The sequence below is a fragment of the Notothenia rossii genome, assembly GCF_949606895.1.
Source record: "Notothenia rossii genome assembly, chromosome: 10".
NCBI lineage: Eukaryota > Metazoa > Chordata > Actinopteri > Perciformes > Nototheniidae > Notothenia > Notothenia rossii.
In genome coordinates this window covers 63081284-63096283 of record NC_136908.1, presented here as the reverse complement: position 1 = coordinate 63096283, position 15000 = coordinate 63081284, and the positions used below count along the sequence as shown (strand labels likewise).

Here is a 15000-nt window from a genome sequence, read left to right as displayed (position 1 = left end):
AAAGTGTCTAAACTACTGAGAACTTTAATATATTGAATTTTCCCAAAATATGAAGGACGATATTTTTATATGAATTTTTGTAACTGTATTTATGTTTCATTAAATAAACCAGATTGATCTCTTTAAAGCTGTGGACTCGAGTTGTTCTCTATTTGAATGTTTAAATGTTTAGTGTTGACTCCCTCTGCTGGTTACATTTAGTAATGCACGTAAATACTTTTTGTTGTATGTCTTAAGAGGGAGAGGATAAAGAAAGGAAATGTAAATAAATAAATTCTCTTCGTTCAGGTGTATATCAGTATGTAGTATCTCTACTTTAAAGAGTCCTCGCCTGCTGATGTTCAGGTGTATATCAGTATGTAGTGTCTCTACTTTAAAGAGTCCTCTCCTGCTGATGTTCAGGTGTATATCAGTATCTAGTGTCTCTACTTTAAAGAGTCCTCTCCTGCTGATGTTCAGGTGTATATCAGTATGTAGTGTCTCTACTTTAAAGAGTCCTCTCCTGCTGATGTTCAGGTGTATATCAGTATGTAGTGTCTCTACTTTAAAGAGTCCTCTCCTGCTGATGTTCAGGTGTATATCAGTATGTAGTGTCTCTACTTTAAAGAGTCCTCTCCTGCTGATGTTCAGGTGTATATCAGTATGTAGTGTCTCTACTTTAAAGAGTCCTCTCCTGCTGATGTTCAGGTGTATATCAGTATGTAGTGTCTCTACTTTAAAGAGTCCTCTCCTGCTGATGTTCAGGTGTATATCAGTATGCAGTGTCTCTACTTTAAAGAGTTCTCTCCTGCTGATGTTCAGGTGTATATCAGTATCTAGTGTCTCTACTTTAAAGAGTCCTCTCCTGCTGATGTTCAGGTGTATATCAGTATGTAGTATCTCTACTTTAAAGAGTCCTCTCCTGGAATGTGGATATTAAGACGTTTTGTCTCCTAAGCTCAAACCGGATTTGAGGTTTCATTTCGAGTTATTGGAAGAATGAAGAATTAAAGTTCACCCAAAAGCAAAACTGAGTCACGCTCCATTGCCCTTCAATGGAAAGAATGAGATCTCCCACGCAGTCATGCAACACGTAAACGCACCACCGTCCCCATCTCTGTGCTGAGTCAGCGTTTCTGCATCAGAGTCCCGTTAAAAAACTGTTGAGGACGGAAAACATTAAAAAAAGGTTGCTGCTTTTAGCGCGTTGTTTGGTTTTTGTGGCGCATTACACCTAGCCTTTAGAACATGATGCTCACAACATTAAATATCTGCTGATGTCAAATTCTGAAAAAAATATTCCCACCTATTTCCTTACAATTTTAATTGTAATAAATACAATTAAATTAAAAGTGTGAACAATTCGTTGTAAAACGCCAATAGAAATTATGAAAAATGTCACCCAAATTCTGTAAACATTTTCCCAAAACGTGTGATCCATATCCCAAAATTATTTGAAAATGTACCAAGAAATAAAAATTAAAACAAAGTGTAAAAATGCCAGAAAAAGATTAAAAAAATTGTCCGAACATTATGTGAAAGATGTGCGAATTTTCTGCAAAGATTTTTATTTCCAACGTGACAAATATCCCAACTTAAGTATAAAAATGAACATCGATGCAGCAGGAATACAAATGAATACACGTCATATATCATACTAATGCCAACAGGGGATCTTTTTACTGCACATTCAATATTTTACTTTAATTACATTTGTATATCTTTACAGCTCTGCAGAATAAACGCTGTGCACAGAGAGAGTGTGTGTGTGTGTGTGTGTGTGTGTGTGTGTGTGTGTGTGTGTGTGTGTGTGTGTGTGTGTGTGTGTGGGTGTGTGTGTGTGTGTGTGTGTGTGTGTGTGTGTGGGTGTGGGTGTGGGTGTGGGTGTGTGTGTGTGTGTGTGTGTGTGGGTGGGTTTAGTCGGTTGGCCCACAGGAAATCAGACCTGTCTGGGTGAAGATTTCTAGGAAACTCATGGTTGATGAACCAGTCATTTTAATTCCAGTGAATTAATGCTTCCCTAGAAAGACAACAGTGTGTGTGTGTGTGTGTGTGTGTGTGTGTGTGTGTGTGTGTGTGTGTGTGTGTGTGTGTGGCACAAACGCAACATGAGCATTTGAGTTTTTTCTCAGAAAAGTCATTTCATACGTCTCGATAACAGGATATTGAATTCATGCAAGAAATAAATGTTATGTTAAAAATATAAAAAATTAAATGTAAAATATTGATAATACAATGAAAATAATATAAATGAAAAGAAAAAACTAATTAGTGTAAGAATAATATAGAAAATAAACAAGAATTATAGTAAAAAAGTGAAAAATAATTATAAAATACTAATAACATAAAATAAAGTAAGAATGACATTTTTTTCAAATAATAAATACAATTAAATGAAAAGCCATATTAAAAAGGCGGGTCTTGATTTGGCTGCTACCAAGCCTCACTGTGGGCCTTTGTTTCACTTCAGGTTTAGTATAAATTATAACAAATGCTTAAAATATAATTAAAAGGCCCTTACCAGAGACCTGAGGGTTCATAGGTTAAAAGCAAACCTAGGCCGAGACCATAAAGATCTTTAAAAAGCAATACAAGTAAATTCAAATGGGTTCTGACGCTCACAGGAAGCCAGTGGAGAGACTGGTCCTGCTACGTATGTTGGATAGAAATATAAAAATAGGACTTAACGCAAATTAGGTTTATCGGGGAATCCCTAGAAATGATTTTTCTGTTCAAGGTAAGCGGTGTTTCTGATCCGCGGTGATGACTCGGGTTTGTGGCGGCATTTCCACCAACAAGCAATGATGCATCTCCTTCCTGCTGACTCAACATCACTACAACACTTTTACCTCATACTGTCCTGCTTAGTAGTGGAAAGAAACTAAGTACATTTACTCAAGTACTAAACATGAGATACTTTTACTTGTCCATTGTAAAGCGACTCTATACTTCTACCAATGAGGGAAATCATGTATTTTACTCAACTACTTTTATCTGACAGCTTTATATAATTCAAATGAAGTCTGATAAACTCTTAGCATAATATATTTCTAAGGATTAAACCACTGTTTGAGGTACAAAAGAGGTAAAAACCAACAAATTTAGTGCTACAAGTTTGGAACGAAAGTTGTAAACATTAATTATTTGTGTGTCAGAACTTTGTCTATCTACGCGCCAATATTTACAATCTAATTTTGTCACTTATTTAATGTTATTACACAGCTTAGTTGAATACTCGATTCTGATTGGTCGATCAAAAAATTCCATCCATCCATCCATCCATCTTCTCCCGCTTATCCGTGGTCGGGTCGCGGAGGTAGCAGTTCCAGCAGAGAGCCCCAAACTTTCTTTTCCCTGGCCACATCAACCAGCTCTGACTGGGGGATCCCAAGGCGCTCCCAGGCCAGAGAAGAGATATAATCCCTCCATCTGGTTCTAGGTCTACCCCTTGGTCTCTTCCCAGCTGGACGTGCCTGGAACACCTTCCTAGGGAGGCGCCCAGGTGGCATCCTAACTAGGTGCCCGAACCACCTCAACTGGCTCCTTTCGACGCGAAGGAGGAGCGGTTCAACTCCGAGTCCCTCCCGGATGACCGAACTTCTCACCTTATCCCTAAGGGAGACACCAGCCACCCTGCGGAGAAAACCCATCTCGGCCGCTTGTACCCGCGATCTCGTTCTTTCGGTCATGACCCATCCTTCATGACCATAGGTGAGGGTAGGAACGAAAATGGCCCGGTAGACAGAGAGCTTTGCCTTCTGGCTCAGCTCCCTTTTCGTCACAACGGTGCGGTAAAGAGACTGCAGTACCGCTCCCGCTGCTCCGATTCTCCGACCCATCTCACGCTCCATTGTTCCCTCACTCGAGAACAAGACCCCGAGATACTTGAACTCCTTCACTTGGGGTAAGGACTCATTCCCTACTTGGAGTGGACAGTCCATCGGTTTCCTGCTGAGAACCATGGCCTCAGATTTGGAGGTGCTGATCCTCATCCCAGCCGCTTCACACTCGGTTGCGAACCGATCCAGTGAGTGCTGAAGGTCGCAGACCGATGAAGCCATCAGAACCACATCATCTGCAAAAAGCAGTGGTGCAATCCTTAGTCCACCGAACTGCAGACCCCCTCCCCCACGACTACGCCTCGAAATCCGATCCATGTATATTACAAACAGGATTGGTGACAAAGCGCAGCCCTAGCGGAGGCCAACCCTCACCTGAAATGGGTCCGACTTACTGCAGAGGACCCGGACACAGCTCTCGCTTTGGGAGTACAGAGATTGGATGGCCCTGAGTAGAGACCCCCTCACCCCATACTCCCGCAGCACCTCCCACAGTGACTCCCTGGGAACCCGGTCATACGCCTTCTCCAAGTCTACAAAACACATGTAGACTGGATAAGCATACTCCCAGGCCCCCTCCAGGATCCTTGCGAGAGTAAAAAGCTGATCCGTCGTTCCACGACCAGGACGGAATCCGCATTGTTCCTCCTCAATCTGAGGTTCGACAATCGGCCTGACCCTCCTTTCGAGTACCTTAGAGTAAACTTTCCCGGGGAGGCTGAGTAGTGTGATGCCTCGGTAATTGGCACACACCCTCTGATCCCCCTTTTTGAAAAGGGGAACCACCACTCCGGTCTGCCACTCCTTCGGTACTGTTTCCGACTTCCACGCAACGTTGATGAGACGTGTCAACCATGACAGTCCCTCAACACCCAGAGCCTTCAGCATTTCTGGGCGGATCTCATCCACCCCCGGGGCTTTGCCACTGTGAAGTTGTTTGACGACCTCAGTGACCTCCCCCCGGGAGATTGGTGTCGATCCCCCTTCATACTCCAGCTCTGCCTCTAACATAGAGGGCGGAGTTGTCGGGTTCAGGAGTTCCTCAAAGTGCTCCTTCCAACGCCCTAACACTCCATCAGTTGAGGTCAACAACGTCCCATCCTTACTGTACACAGCTTGGATGGTTCCCTGCTTCCCCCTCCTGAGGTGTCGGACAGTTTTCCAGAACAACTTTGGTGCCGCCCGAAAGTCTTTTTCCATGTCTTCTCCGAACTTCTCCCACACCCGCTGCTTTGCCTCGGCCACGGCTGAGGCTGCTGCCCTTCGGGCCTGTCGGTACCTTGCAACTGCCTCGGGAGTCCCCCGAGATAACAAATCCCTGAAGGCCTCCTTCTTCAGTCGGACGGCTTCCCTGACCACCGGTGTCCACCAGGAGGTTCGAGGGTTACCGCCCCTTGAGGCACCTAGGACCTTGAGACCACAGCTCCCCGCCGCGGCTTCGGCAATAGAGGCTTTGAACACCGACCACTCTGGTTCAATGTCCCCAACCTCCACAGGAATGCCCGAAAAGCTCCGCCGGAGGTGTGAGTTGAAGGCCTCCTGAACTTGGGCCTCCTCCAGACGTTCCCAGTTCACCCGAACTACACGTTTGGGCTTACCAGGTCTATCCAGAGGCTTCCCCCGCCACTCGACCCAACTCACCACCAGATGGTGATCAGTTGACAACTCCGCCCCTCTCTTTACCCGAGTGTCCAAAACATACGGCCTCAGGTCCGATGATACGATAACCAAATCGATCATGGACCTTCTGCCTAGGGTGCTCTGGTACCACGTACACTTATGAGCATCCTTATGTTCGAACATGGTGTTTGTTATGGCCAATCCATGACTAGCACAGAAGTCCAGTAACAAACCACCACTCCGGTTCAGATCAGGGGGGCCGTTCCTCCCAATCACTCCCCTCCAAGTGTCTCCATCATTGCCCACATGTGCGTTGAAGTCTCCCAGCAAGATTAAAGAGTCCCCTTCAGGAGCCCCATACAGGACTCTTTCCAGGGTCTCCAAGAAGGCCGTATACTCTGAACTGCTGTTGGGTGCATAAGCACACACAACAGTCAGAGTTTTCCCCCCCATAACCCGCAGGCGTAGGGAGGCAACCCTCTCGTCCACTGGGGTAAACTCCAACAACGAAGCACCCAACCGGGGACTTGTGAGTATCCCCACACCCGCCCGGCGCCTCACACCTTGAGCAACTCCGGAGAAGAATAGAGTCCAACCCCTATCCAGAAGTAAGGTTCCAGAGCCGACGCTGTGCGTAGAGGTGAGCCCAACCAGATCCAACTGGTAACGCTCCACCTCCCGCACAAGCTCCGACTCCTTCCCCCCCAGAGAGGTGACGTTCCACGTCCCCAAAGCCAGCTTCTGTCGCCCGGGTCTGGTCCGTCGAGACCCTCTGCCTTCACTGCCACCCTTCTGGCAGCGCACCCGACCCCATCGCTGTTTCCCGTAGGTGGTGGGCCCGCGGGACGGAGAAGCGGAGGTGTTGCCCACGTCGCCTTTTCGGGCTGTGCCCGGCCGGGCTCCGTGGCAAGCCCGGCCACCAGACGCTCGCCGACGAGTCCTCCTTCTGGGCCTGGCTCCAGAAGGGGACCCCGGGCTTCCTCCGGGCCGGGTATCCTCACTTCGTGTGTCGTCTTTCATGAGGTCTTTTGAAAAATTCCAGAGGTTGTTAATCTTTGCTAACAGACCGTTGCTAAGGAGAATACACCGTTGCTAAGGATGATCAAGGGGACTATGTGCAGTCATATCAATCCACAGAAAGAAGTCCGGTCAATTTCACATCAGCTGTGAATTACGAGCATTGGTTTTGGATATTTTGAATACTCATTTTCATATTTGTGGACAACACTTTGGATTCATGTTCAGGAACACTCAACACACCCATGTTCAGAAACATGGTGTATTTTGTGGTGGAGGTACAGCGCCACTTACAGGCCCGGCATATTTACTACAGAGTCTCCAGTGGGTCGAGCGGTCTCGTGTGGACGGACACGTTTCTTGAGCCGATTCTGTTTGGACGGAAGATTCTTTTGATATCGACTTCGGTTTGTTTTCGTCTCCGTGTGGACGGGGCCTTAATATGTTTGTTTGATTAACAACAACGATAACTCTTAATATGTTGTTTTTAGTGAAGGGGGTTTCCTCAACACTTGGGGGTCTGTACGCCTTCAGATTGAAAGTTAAATGCAGCCTTTACCTTTTATAAAATCCACATCCCCTCTCTTACTGCATTTGTTGTACTGTATGACTGCTTGAGGACATTAAGCGACCTTGAGGTTATGAAAGGCGTTATATACATTCAAGTTATTATTGTTATTATGACCAGGGGCGCACATAAAAGACACGCAGGTACGCATGCGCGGCAACAATCTGAAATGCGTACCGTCTCTTGTGTCACAAAGCGCATTTGCGTACCGACGTACTTGTGAAGCTTTTCCAGAAGGCGGTTAGATCACCGGACGACAGAGTCGGTCTCCGTGTGCACAGACAGGGCTGCTGTTAACGTCGGTCTGTACAGCAGCCCTGCGCTAAAACAGCTGATCACAACGTTCACACGCTCAGTGGTCACGAAGCTCTGCACTCCCCCTCCCGCTGTGCATAACCTGTGTAATATGGAGCCAATACATTCCACATTGTTGGTCAAATAATATTTTGGCCTGCCCCGAATGTTTTTTCTGTAGCCCCGGACAATTCTACCTCAATAATATAATACATTAACCGTGCTTTACGTGAACCTCATCATGACACTAGAAAGGACGGCAGGACTGTGTTAGCATCTGGTTAGCATCTGGTTAGCATCTGGTTAGCATCTGGTTAGCATCTGGTTAGCTAGCTGCACTAACGGACATAAGGAGCTGTTTGTTCCACAACAAGCTGGAGGAGAGTCCTCTCCTGACAGACTGAGAGACTCAGGTGAACTAAAGGACTCTCTTGCGGCTTTCACACCAGCGCTTTTCCCCTTCTAGCTCCGAGCTAGAGCTTTTCTGGTTCAGCTCCGGTTTCCCTTTTCTGCTCCCGCTCTGTTCACACCGCCCAGAGCCAGACTGGTGCTGCCGCTGCTGCGTCATGACGTCACTGTTTACATCGCTGATTTGCTCCCCAACGGCGTTACGGCGCTCACAACAACAACAACAACAACAACAACAACAACAACAACAACAACAACAACGGGGGACTGCGTCGGGTCGATGATCGTGTTGCTTTTAATCATACGAAGTCAGATTAAATTAAATAACGACTTCTCCAAGCTTATGCTTTTCTCCAGAGTGCCGTGGTTCATTGTTTATTAATGTGTCTCAGCGGCATTTACCGACCGCTGCAGTGCTGCTCGTCCACTGGAGTTTATTCTCCCGTTAGCTCCCGGTTAGCTCACACTGCAGAGGCCTCTCTAAAGTATTCACTGTCTGACTGTCACACAAGCAGCTGATACATATCCCCAGTTCCCCTTAAGTATGTGTGTCAGTCTGAATTGAAGCTGTTTGGCATCACAACGCTGTTATGAAAGTGTCTCTGGTATAAAATGGGTGATGTTAGCATGGCAACCGAAGCTAAACTGACTACTTGCTGCTATCCTATTGTGGCATAAGCCGTTTTCTACAGGCACATTTTACCGGCGTATTTTTCATTATGATTCTACTTGTGATAGTCGGACATGACAACCTGTGCAGCCCATGTATTGATTCCATCCGATAGCTGCTATAATACAAAACAACACATCTGCCTGCTCTCCACAATGATCAATAACAGTGAACGGATGGTCAAAGTAAGGTGCAAATAAACAGAATCACACGAAGCCTGGTGAGTGTTGCCTGACTTTATAAAGTGTGTTTATAAGCACTACTGCTTGTAGGCAGGCATGACGAGACTCTTCAGTCGACCCATGTTCAGGGGAGGTGGGTTTAGTTTCCTGCACGTCTCGAAAGAGAGACGTAAGCGACGCCGCCTCTTAGCTCCGAAGCTCTTGCCTCTAGGCCGACAATTTTTTGGAGCTGGAAGTGAACCGGATTCCGGAGCTAAGAGGCTGCGCCGCTGCGGTGTGAACAGGAAAAAACGGTATTTTTCAGCTCCAGCTCCGAGCGGGAGCTGAAGACGCGTTGGTGTGAAAGGGGCATCTGAGGGTTTAGATAGTTAACTTTAGTCTAAGTTATCTCAATGGGTCTCAAACGGTTTGGTCACAAATTATTCAAAAGATTATTTCCGCGGCACACCTTCATATGATCATTATCGTTATAAAAAAAATAAGAGAATAAAGGAAAAACAGTTATGAAATACTATATGGCAGTAAAACAAGAATACAGTTTGAAAGGGGAGTGATTTGTAAAATATCCATAAAGAAAAAGAACATCTGCTTACAGTTGTGTTTCATCTGGGTGTTGAGAGATGTATCCATAGATCTCTTAATGTTGCTCTCAAAGTGCAGCAGATGCTTTTAACTTCAATATTTAAAAATCTACCCAGGGGAACATCCCCCCGGACCCCCCTAGAGGAGGTGAGGTCCCCCCTAGAGGAGGTGAGGTCCCCCCTAGAGGAGGTGAGGTCCGCTCCCCACTCGTAAAATAGCTGATTATCAAGCCTTCGTTGTAACAGTCGCGGGTGTACTGTGTGTTAGCGTGTGGGGAGTGTTGCAGTAGAACACTCTGTAGCGCCCCTGGTGCTCGCGCTTTGGTGCGTGCTCTATAGGGTCCGTAATAATGTTCACTGGAGTCCAGCACCTTGGCACCCCCACTCAAAATACCTTCCCGCGCCTGAGCCAAAGACAATCAGTTTATGCAAAGAGAGTCAATTCAAAAGTAATATCAGTCCAAATCAAGTCCACAGCATACCTTAAAGGCAGTACAGAATACAAACAGCAATCAGGAACATAGCAAAACACACAAAAACACACAAAAACACACAAATAAGTGAGATAAACTACATTGAAAGTATCACAAACGTAGTATTTCACACATAAAATAAAACCGTAATGAGCACTAATAGCAAATGTCTTTTATTTCATTTGATCTATCTAAGATGTTTAGCTTGCTCTTATAGGCCGGATACATTCTTCATTATATGCAAAGAAATCCACACTGCAAACATGCACACAATCTTGCATATGAAATGCAAACGGGGCCTCCACAGTTTCACAAAGCTTACGTTTGATGCACCCCATTAACCACACACACACACACACACACACACACACACACACACACACACACACACACACACACACACACACACACACACACACACACACACACACACACACACACACACACACACACACACACACACACACACACACACACACACACACACACACACACACACACACACACACACACACACACACACACACACAGTGGATACAGCTTGGTGTGCAATGCTACAAATTGATTTCTGCAGAAATAACATTTATAACGAAGGGGTCTTCCTCCATTTTTAACCACTCTGACCACGTAGTCTCCTGACTGTGTGTATGTGTGAACGTAAATGTGTGTGTGTGTTCTTGGTGGATGGAAATGAATGGAAACCTGACCAGGGAGTCTCCTGTGTGTGTGAGTTTATCAGCAGCGGAGTGAGTTTTAGAGGAAAACCGGTGTTGATGCCGCTGTCTGTGATGCTGCTGCTGAAAGCCCACAGACCACAGACACACCACACTCCCATAATGATACAGAGACACAGAAGGCTATATAAACAGACCCACAGGTCAACAGAGAGTATTATCAACCAGGCAACCCTTCGTCACACTCCTAACTTTCTCTACGACTTTCGCTCTTTTATCGATTTTTTGCCAATTTGCGTTGTTAGCTCGTTATTGGTGCAATATGTCTTCTTGCTGGGGTTCAGTGTGTCTCTTGGTCTTCCTCGGAGCTGCGTTTGTGTCTGGAAAACCTTGCAATTACAACGGGGAAAACCTGAAGGAATCCCATGAGTACATCTCAAATGTGTTGGTGAGTTTATTTCTACGTTTTCTTGCAAATTTGTCAATTCGCTTGCACTATTTATGTTTATTCTTGCACTATTTTCATTGTTTTACCTGCTAAATATATATATATTTCGTCATATTGCATTGAGGAAGATAGGACTTTATATTTGCATTGGTAAAACTACACTTTAGGTATTGCATATGTCAAAAAAGCCTTTAAATCTTGAATTGACTTTGACCTGCGGCATCCCACAGGGCTCCAGTTTAGGTCCTTTACAGCTTTATATGCATTTAATCTTTTTCTTGTGTTTAAATTGTTTAAAGACAACATTTGAGGTTGAATTGATGCATCTGTCTCCAAAGAGCACACAGATGTTGTAATTCAAAGTCATACGAGGACATTTTCTGCAATAATTTAGCAACTTAAGGTAACTTTAAGTGATTTAGAGCAAGGCCTCAATGACCTCTTACAGATTCACACTTCGAATCACAGACTTCCTCTGTGTGAAAATATGCTTTCAGTTTCATTGATATACTTTATTTTTAGCCAGTTTTGTAATTAGTCCTGTTACTCATAATGACAAGGTATAATCACAAACAAATCTATTGTCTATACATGATGTTCGTGATGAATTAGCTCTTCTTTCACATCCTAAAAAAGTGGAAATTAAACTAATATCGGCCTGTGGTTCGGTTTATTCCTGACCTTGAAGTGATGCTTTAAGGGCCTTCAAATAAACCAACACAATGTAAATATTAATTAAAAAATAATTCTTTAAATACATTTTCAGTATTTGATATTGTTACTGACTCCAAAAAAGAACTCTAAGGCTACAACTAGCAAAGTTAAAAAAACGAATGGACGAACTGTATTATATTTTATAAATGTTTATAATAGTCGATATAAAAGTCCAGGTGTCGTCTTTAAATGTCTTGTTTTGTCAGTCCTTACCCCAAAGATATTCAGTTAAATAGCATATATTCTACAGTTTTCCATCCCTTCTGTTATAGATTTGTATGAAAGATTTCTTATTTCATTATATCTCAATTTCTAAAAAGACTTAATGGTCCCATGTCATGGCCATTTCTACTGATCATAATTCCATTGTTGAGGTCTACTAAAATAGATTTATTTTGCAATTTTCCAAACTCACTCTCATACAGCATCTCTGTATAGTATGTGTATTCACTCTCTGTCCTAAACGGCTTGTTGGAGCTCCTGCCCCCCCCATCCTTGTGAGCCCAGTGGCCGTCTGCGAGACAGCGAGACACAGCGAAACCCAGCCCGAAACACACACACACCCGCAGCCTGGCTGGGAGTTTGTGTGTGTGCCCAGGCTGAGTTCCGCGGTGTCTCGCTGTCTCGCCGACCCCACACCAGTGAGCCGGCTCACACTGTCCCGCTCCTCGCAGCAGCGAGCCTCGTAACGTCCCGCTGAGTGTGTGTGTGTGTGAGGAAGTCCGCGGATTGGTCCAAATGTAACGGCTCCGGACCATTCTGCGGAGCCGTTATGTCACTATACCCGAAATACGTCACTATACCCAAGAAGTAATCAATGGTAAAAGAGAAATGTTCAACGAGGTGTTCTGGGGCAGCATAGACAGGTCTTCTCTGTGTTAGACTTTTACTCTCTACAGGGTGTACTTTGAGGGTTTGTGACTCTGCAGACCGTTTACATGCAGAAAAAGCTACATAACACACAAGGGGACGGGTAATAACCAGAAAAGCATGACATGGGACCTTTAAGTTAAGACTTGTTAAGTGTATAAACAATTGGTAGAAAACTTAAATATAACATTGCAGGAGTGTTTTTGTTGTGATAACATATTATTTAAATGCTATTTTTGTGTGTTTTTCAGAGTTTGAAGGGGCAGGATGTTGGCCTTGATCCTCTGTTCAGTGATGTCATAAAGAGCAACTCGTCTCTACAGGTACAACAAAAACTAACTATCAAAATGTTATGTGTGATACAAAAATGCTTTGGTACATTGAAGAATTTATATATACCCAGAATCTCTGAAATATCATACATTTAAATCATTTGATGGTTTATATCTGACAAGACACAATTCAGCACTTTTTGGATTAACTCAATTTTTTCGAATTGTTTTTCATTTTTTTATTACAATCCAAGCTAAAGACCAATGTTGCTTGGACATTTCCTGTTCGAAAAAAGCCTAAAAAAATTAAGTTTATTTTGTCATTTTTATCATTATTATGATCCAAACCCTAACAATCCATAAGGATCGAGTTATTCTGCTTCATTATGGAGTAATATACAGATTAATCGTTGAATTGTTTGGTGTGAAAAAGGTCATTATACCATTTGCATTGCTAAAGCTACACTTTACCTATTGTATGTGTCAAAAAAGCCTTTAAATCTTGAATTGACTTTGACCTGCGGCGTCCCACAGGGCTCCAGATTAGATCCTCTACAGTTTTGTAAGCATCTCATCTGTTGCTTGTGTTTAAATTGTTTAAAGGGTAAATTTGAGTTTGAATTAATGCGTCTGTCTCTAAAGAGCACACAGAAGTTGTAATTCAAAGTCATACGAGGACATTTTCTGCATTAATTTAGCAAATTAAGGTGTTTAAAGTGATCGAGCACGAGAACGATTATCCCCAAAATTGGCGATTATTTCTCTGTTGACTAACTTCACCCTCCTCTTGTTCCACAGGTCAAGGCAAATCTGATTAACGCCACTCTGGAAGTGTACCGCCGGATCTTCTCCAGCATCCTGGGGTCGGACAACCAGGGTCTGCTCGAAAACCTGAGCGAAACTGACAGGAAAAAAGTGACGGAAAAAGTCGAGTATCTCGAGCAGAAGATCGAAAATCTGGCAAAAAAATGTGAACATGTGAACCACGACAAGGAGAATATACTCAGCAAGCTGCAGAAAATACAAGTACGTGTTCTTCAGAGTTATTACAGAACTTCTAAAACACAGCCTAAAACAAACAAAGCTTCCATAACGTGTCGTCTTTTGGACAAGTGGAAAGAAAAGTAAACATATATCATTAGGAGTTATTTTAGTAGCTTTTTCTGTTCGCGTCAATAGATTTATGTGTGTGCTGTCGGAGGTGTCATGTCCCTTCTGCTTGGGGCCCCCAGCGTGTTTTGGGGCGCCACTGACCGTATGATAAGAATGAGTCCATAATGATGCATATTAAAACATATTTACATGTCAGTTGTATTATAATTCATTCATATTAATTAATGTTCTCCCTCTGTGTGCAGGTGGACGACCCGTTGGTGCAGAAGAAGGCTCTGGCTGAGTTTAAAGAGGTCTTCCAGGCGGCAAATATGATCATTTGCCCCAAGTGTTAACCTTGAAAAAGAATATAGAGAACTCTTACTAAAAGAGGTTTACGTGTTTTTCTCAAAATGTATCTTTTTTCATATTTTTTGTTTTTAATTTAAAACTAAGTCAAGTTGTTTATGATCTAAAGTCTCCATAACTCACAGGTTTACAGTTTTTACATATTTATTTTGTTATTTAAAGGGTTGACTTGAAGTCATTTCACAATCCAGTCACTTAACTAAGTTATATTCATGTATTATTTATGATTAAGTTAACTTTATTTATTTTGTTGTGTTAATCTTTAAATAAAAGCAGAAATCAAAATCACTTAAATGCTTAATTCTCTTCTTTTTACACCGTCTTCTATTATATTATTTATTATATCACATCCTCCGTTGTTGGGTTTTTAGTGCTTTCCAAAGAGCTATGTACCGTTTCATTTCTCACATTTTACATGAACAAATTAACATGTTTCATACAGGCTGATGTCACATAAAGCAGGGGTTCCCAAACTTTGCCATGTCAAGGACCCCCATATAGCATTATCCTCTGGCGGGGACCCCCCTGTTGCAATTTTTTTTTTAAATGATGTGTACAAGTGCCTCGCGATGGAACATGCAGTGCGTTGCCACTACATTTGGGGCCTTCTGCCTGATCAAAGCTGTCACTTCGCTTTCTTTGCCTGTCATAGCCCCACTGCCCCATCTGAACACACACCCACACAACGAGACCAGTCAAGTCCATTTGAGATGATGTACTCATCTAAAACTTGGAAAATGTCTCTTCTAGTGCTTTGCAAAATAATATTTCCTCAACAAAGTTGTCTTCTGAAATAAATCTGATGTATGCAAGGCAATTCTGCGACATTTGCTACATCCGTGCTCTCATCCAGCTGCAGAGCGAAACATTCACTAGCTCTCACTTGCTCCAAAAGCTGAGCAGATTTTCACTCTCAGTAGCGGCAGCTCG

General features: G+C 43.6%; 1 protein-coding gene across 1 annotated transcript in view; it reads left to right on the top strand.

The window, feature by feature from the left end:
• Positions 1 to 14072, top strand: part of LOC307022041 (uncharacterized protein) — a gene marked incomplete at its 5' end in the record, with an annotated part of 15090 nt that extends 1018 nt beyond the window's left edge. Inside the window, 3 exons of the mRNA XM_079654616.1 lie at positions 12589 to 12660; positions 13408 to 13635; positions 13968 to 14072. Of these exons, the coding sequence (XP_079510742.1) occupies positions 12589 to 12660; positions 13408 to 13635; positions 13968 to 14057 (390 nt within the window). The 3' untranslated portion in view covers positions 14058 to 14072. The remainder of the gene's footprint in view (positions 1 to 12588; positions 12661 to 13407; positions 13636 to 13967) is intronic.
• Between the last annotated feature and the right edge of the window lie 928 nt (positions 14073 to 15000).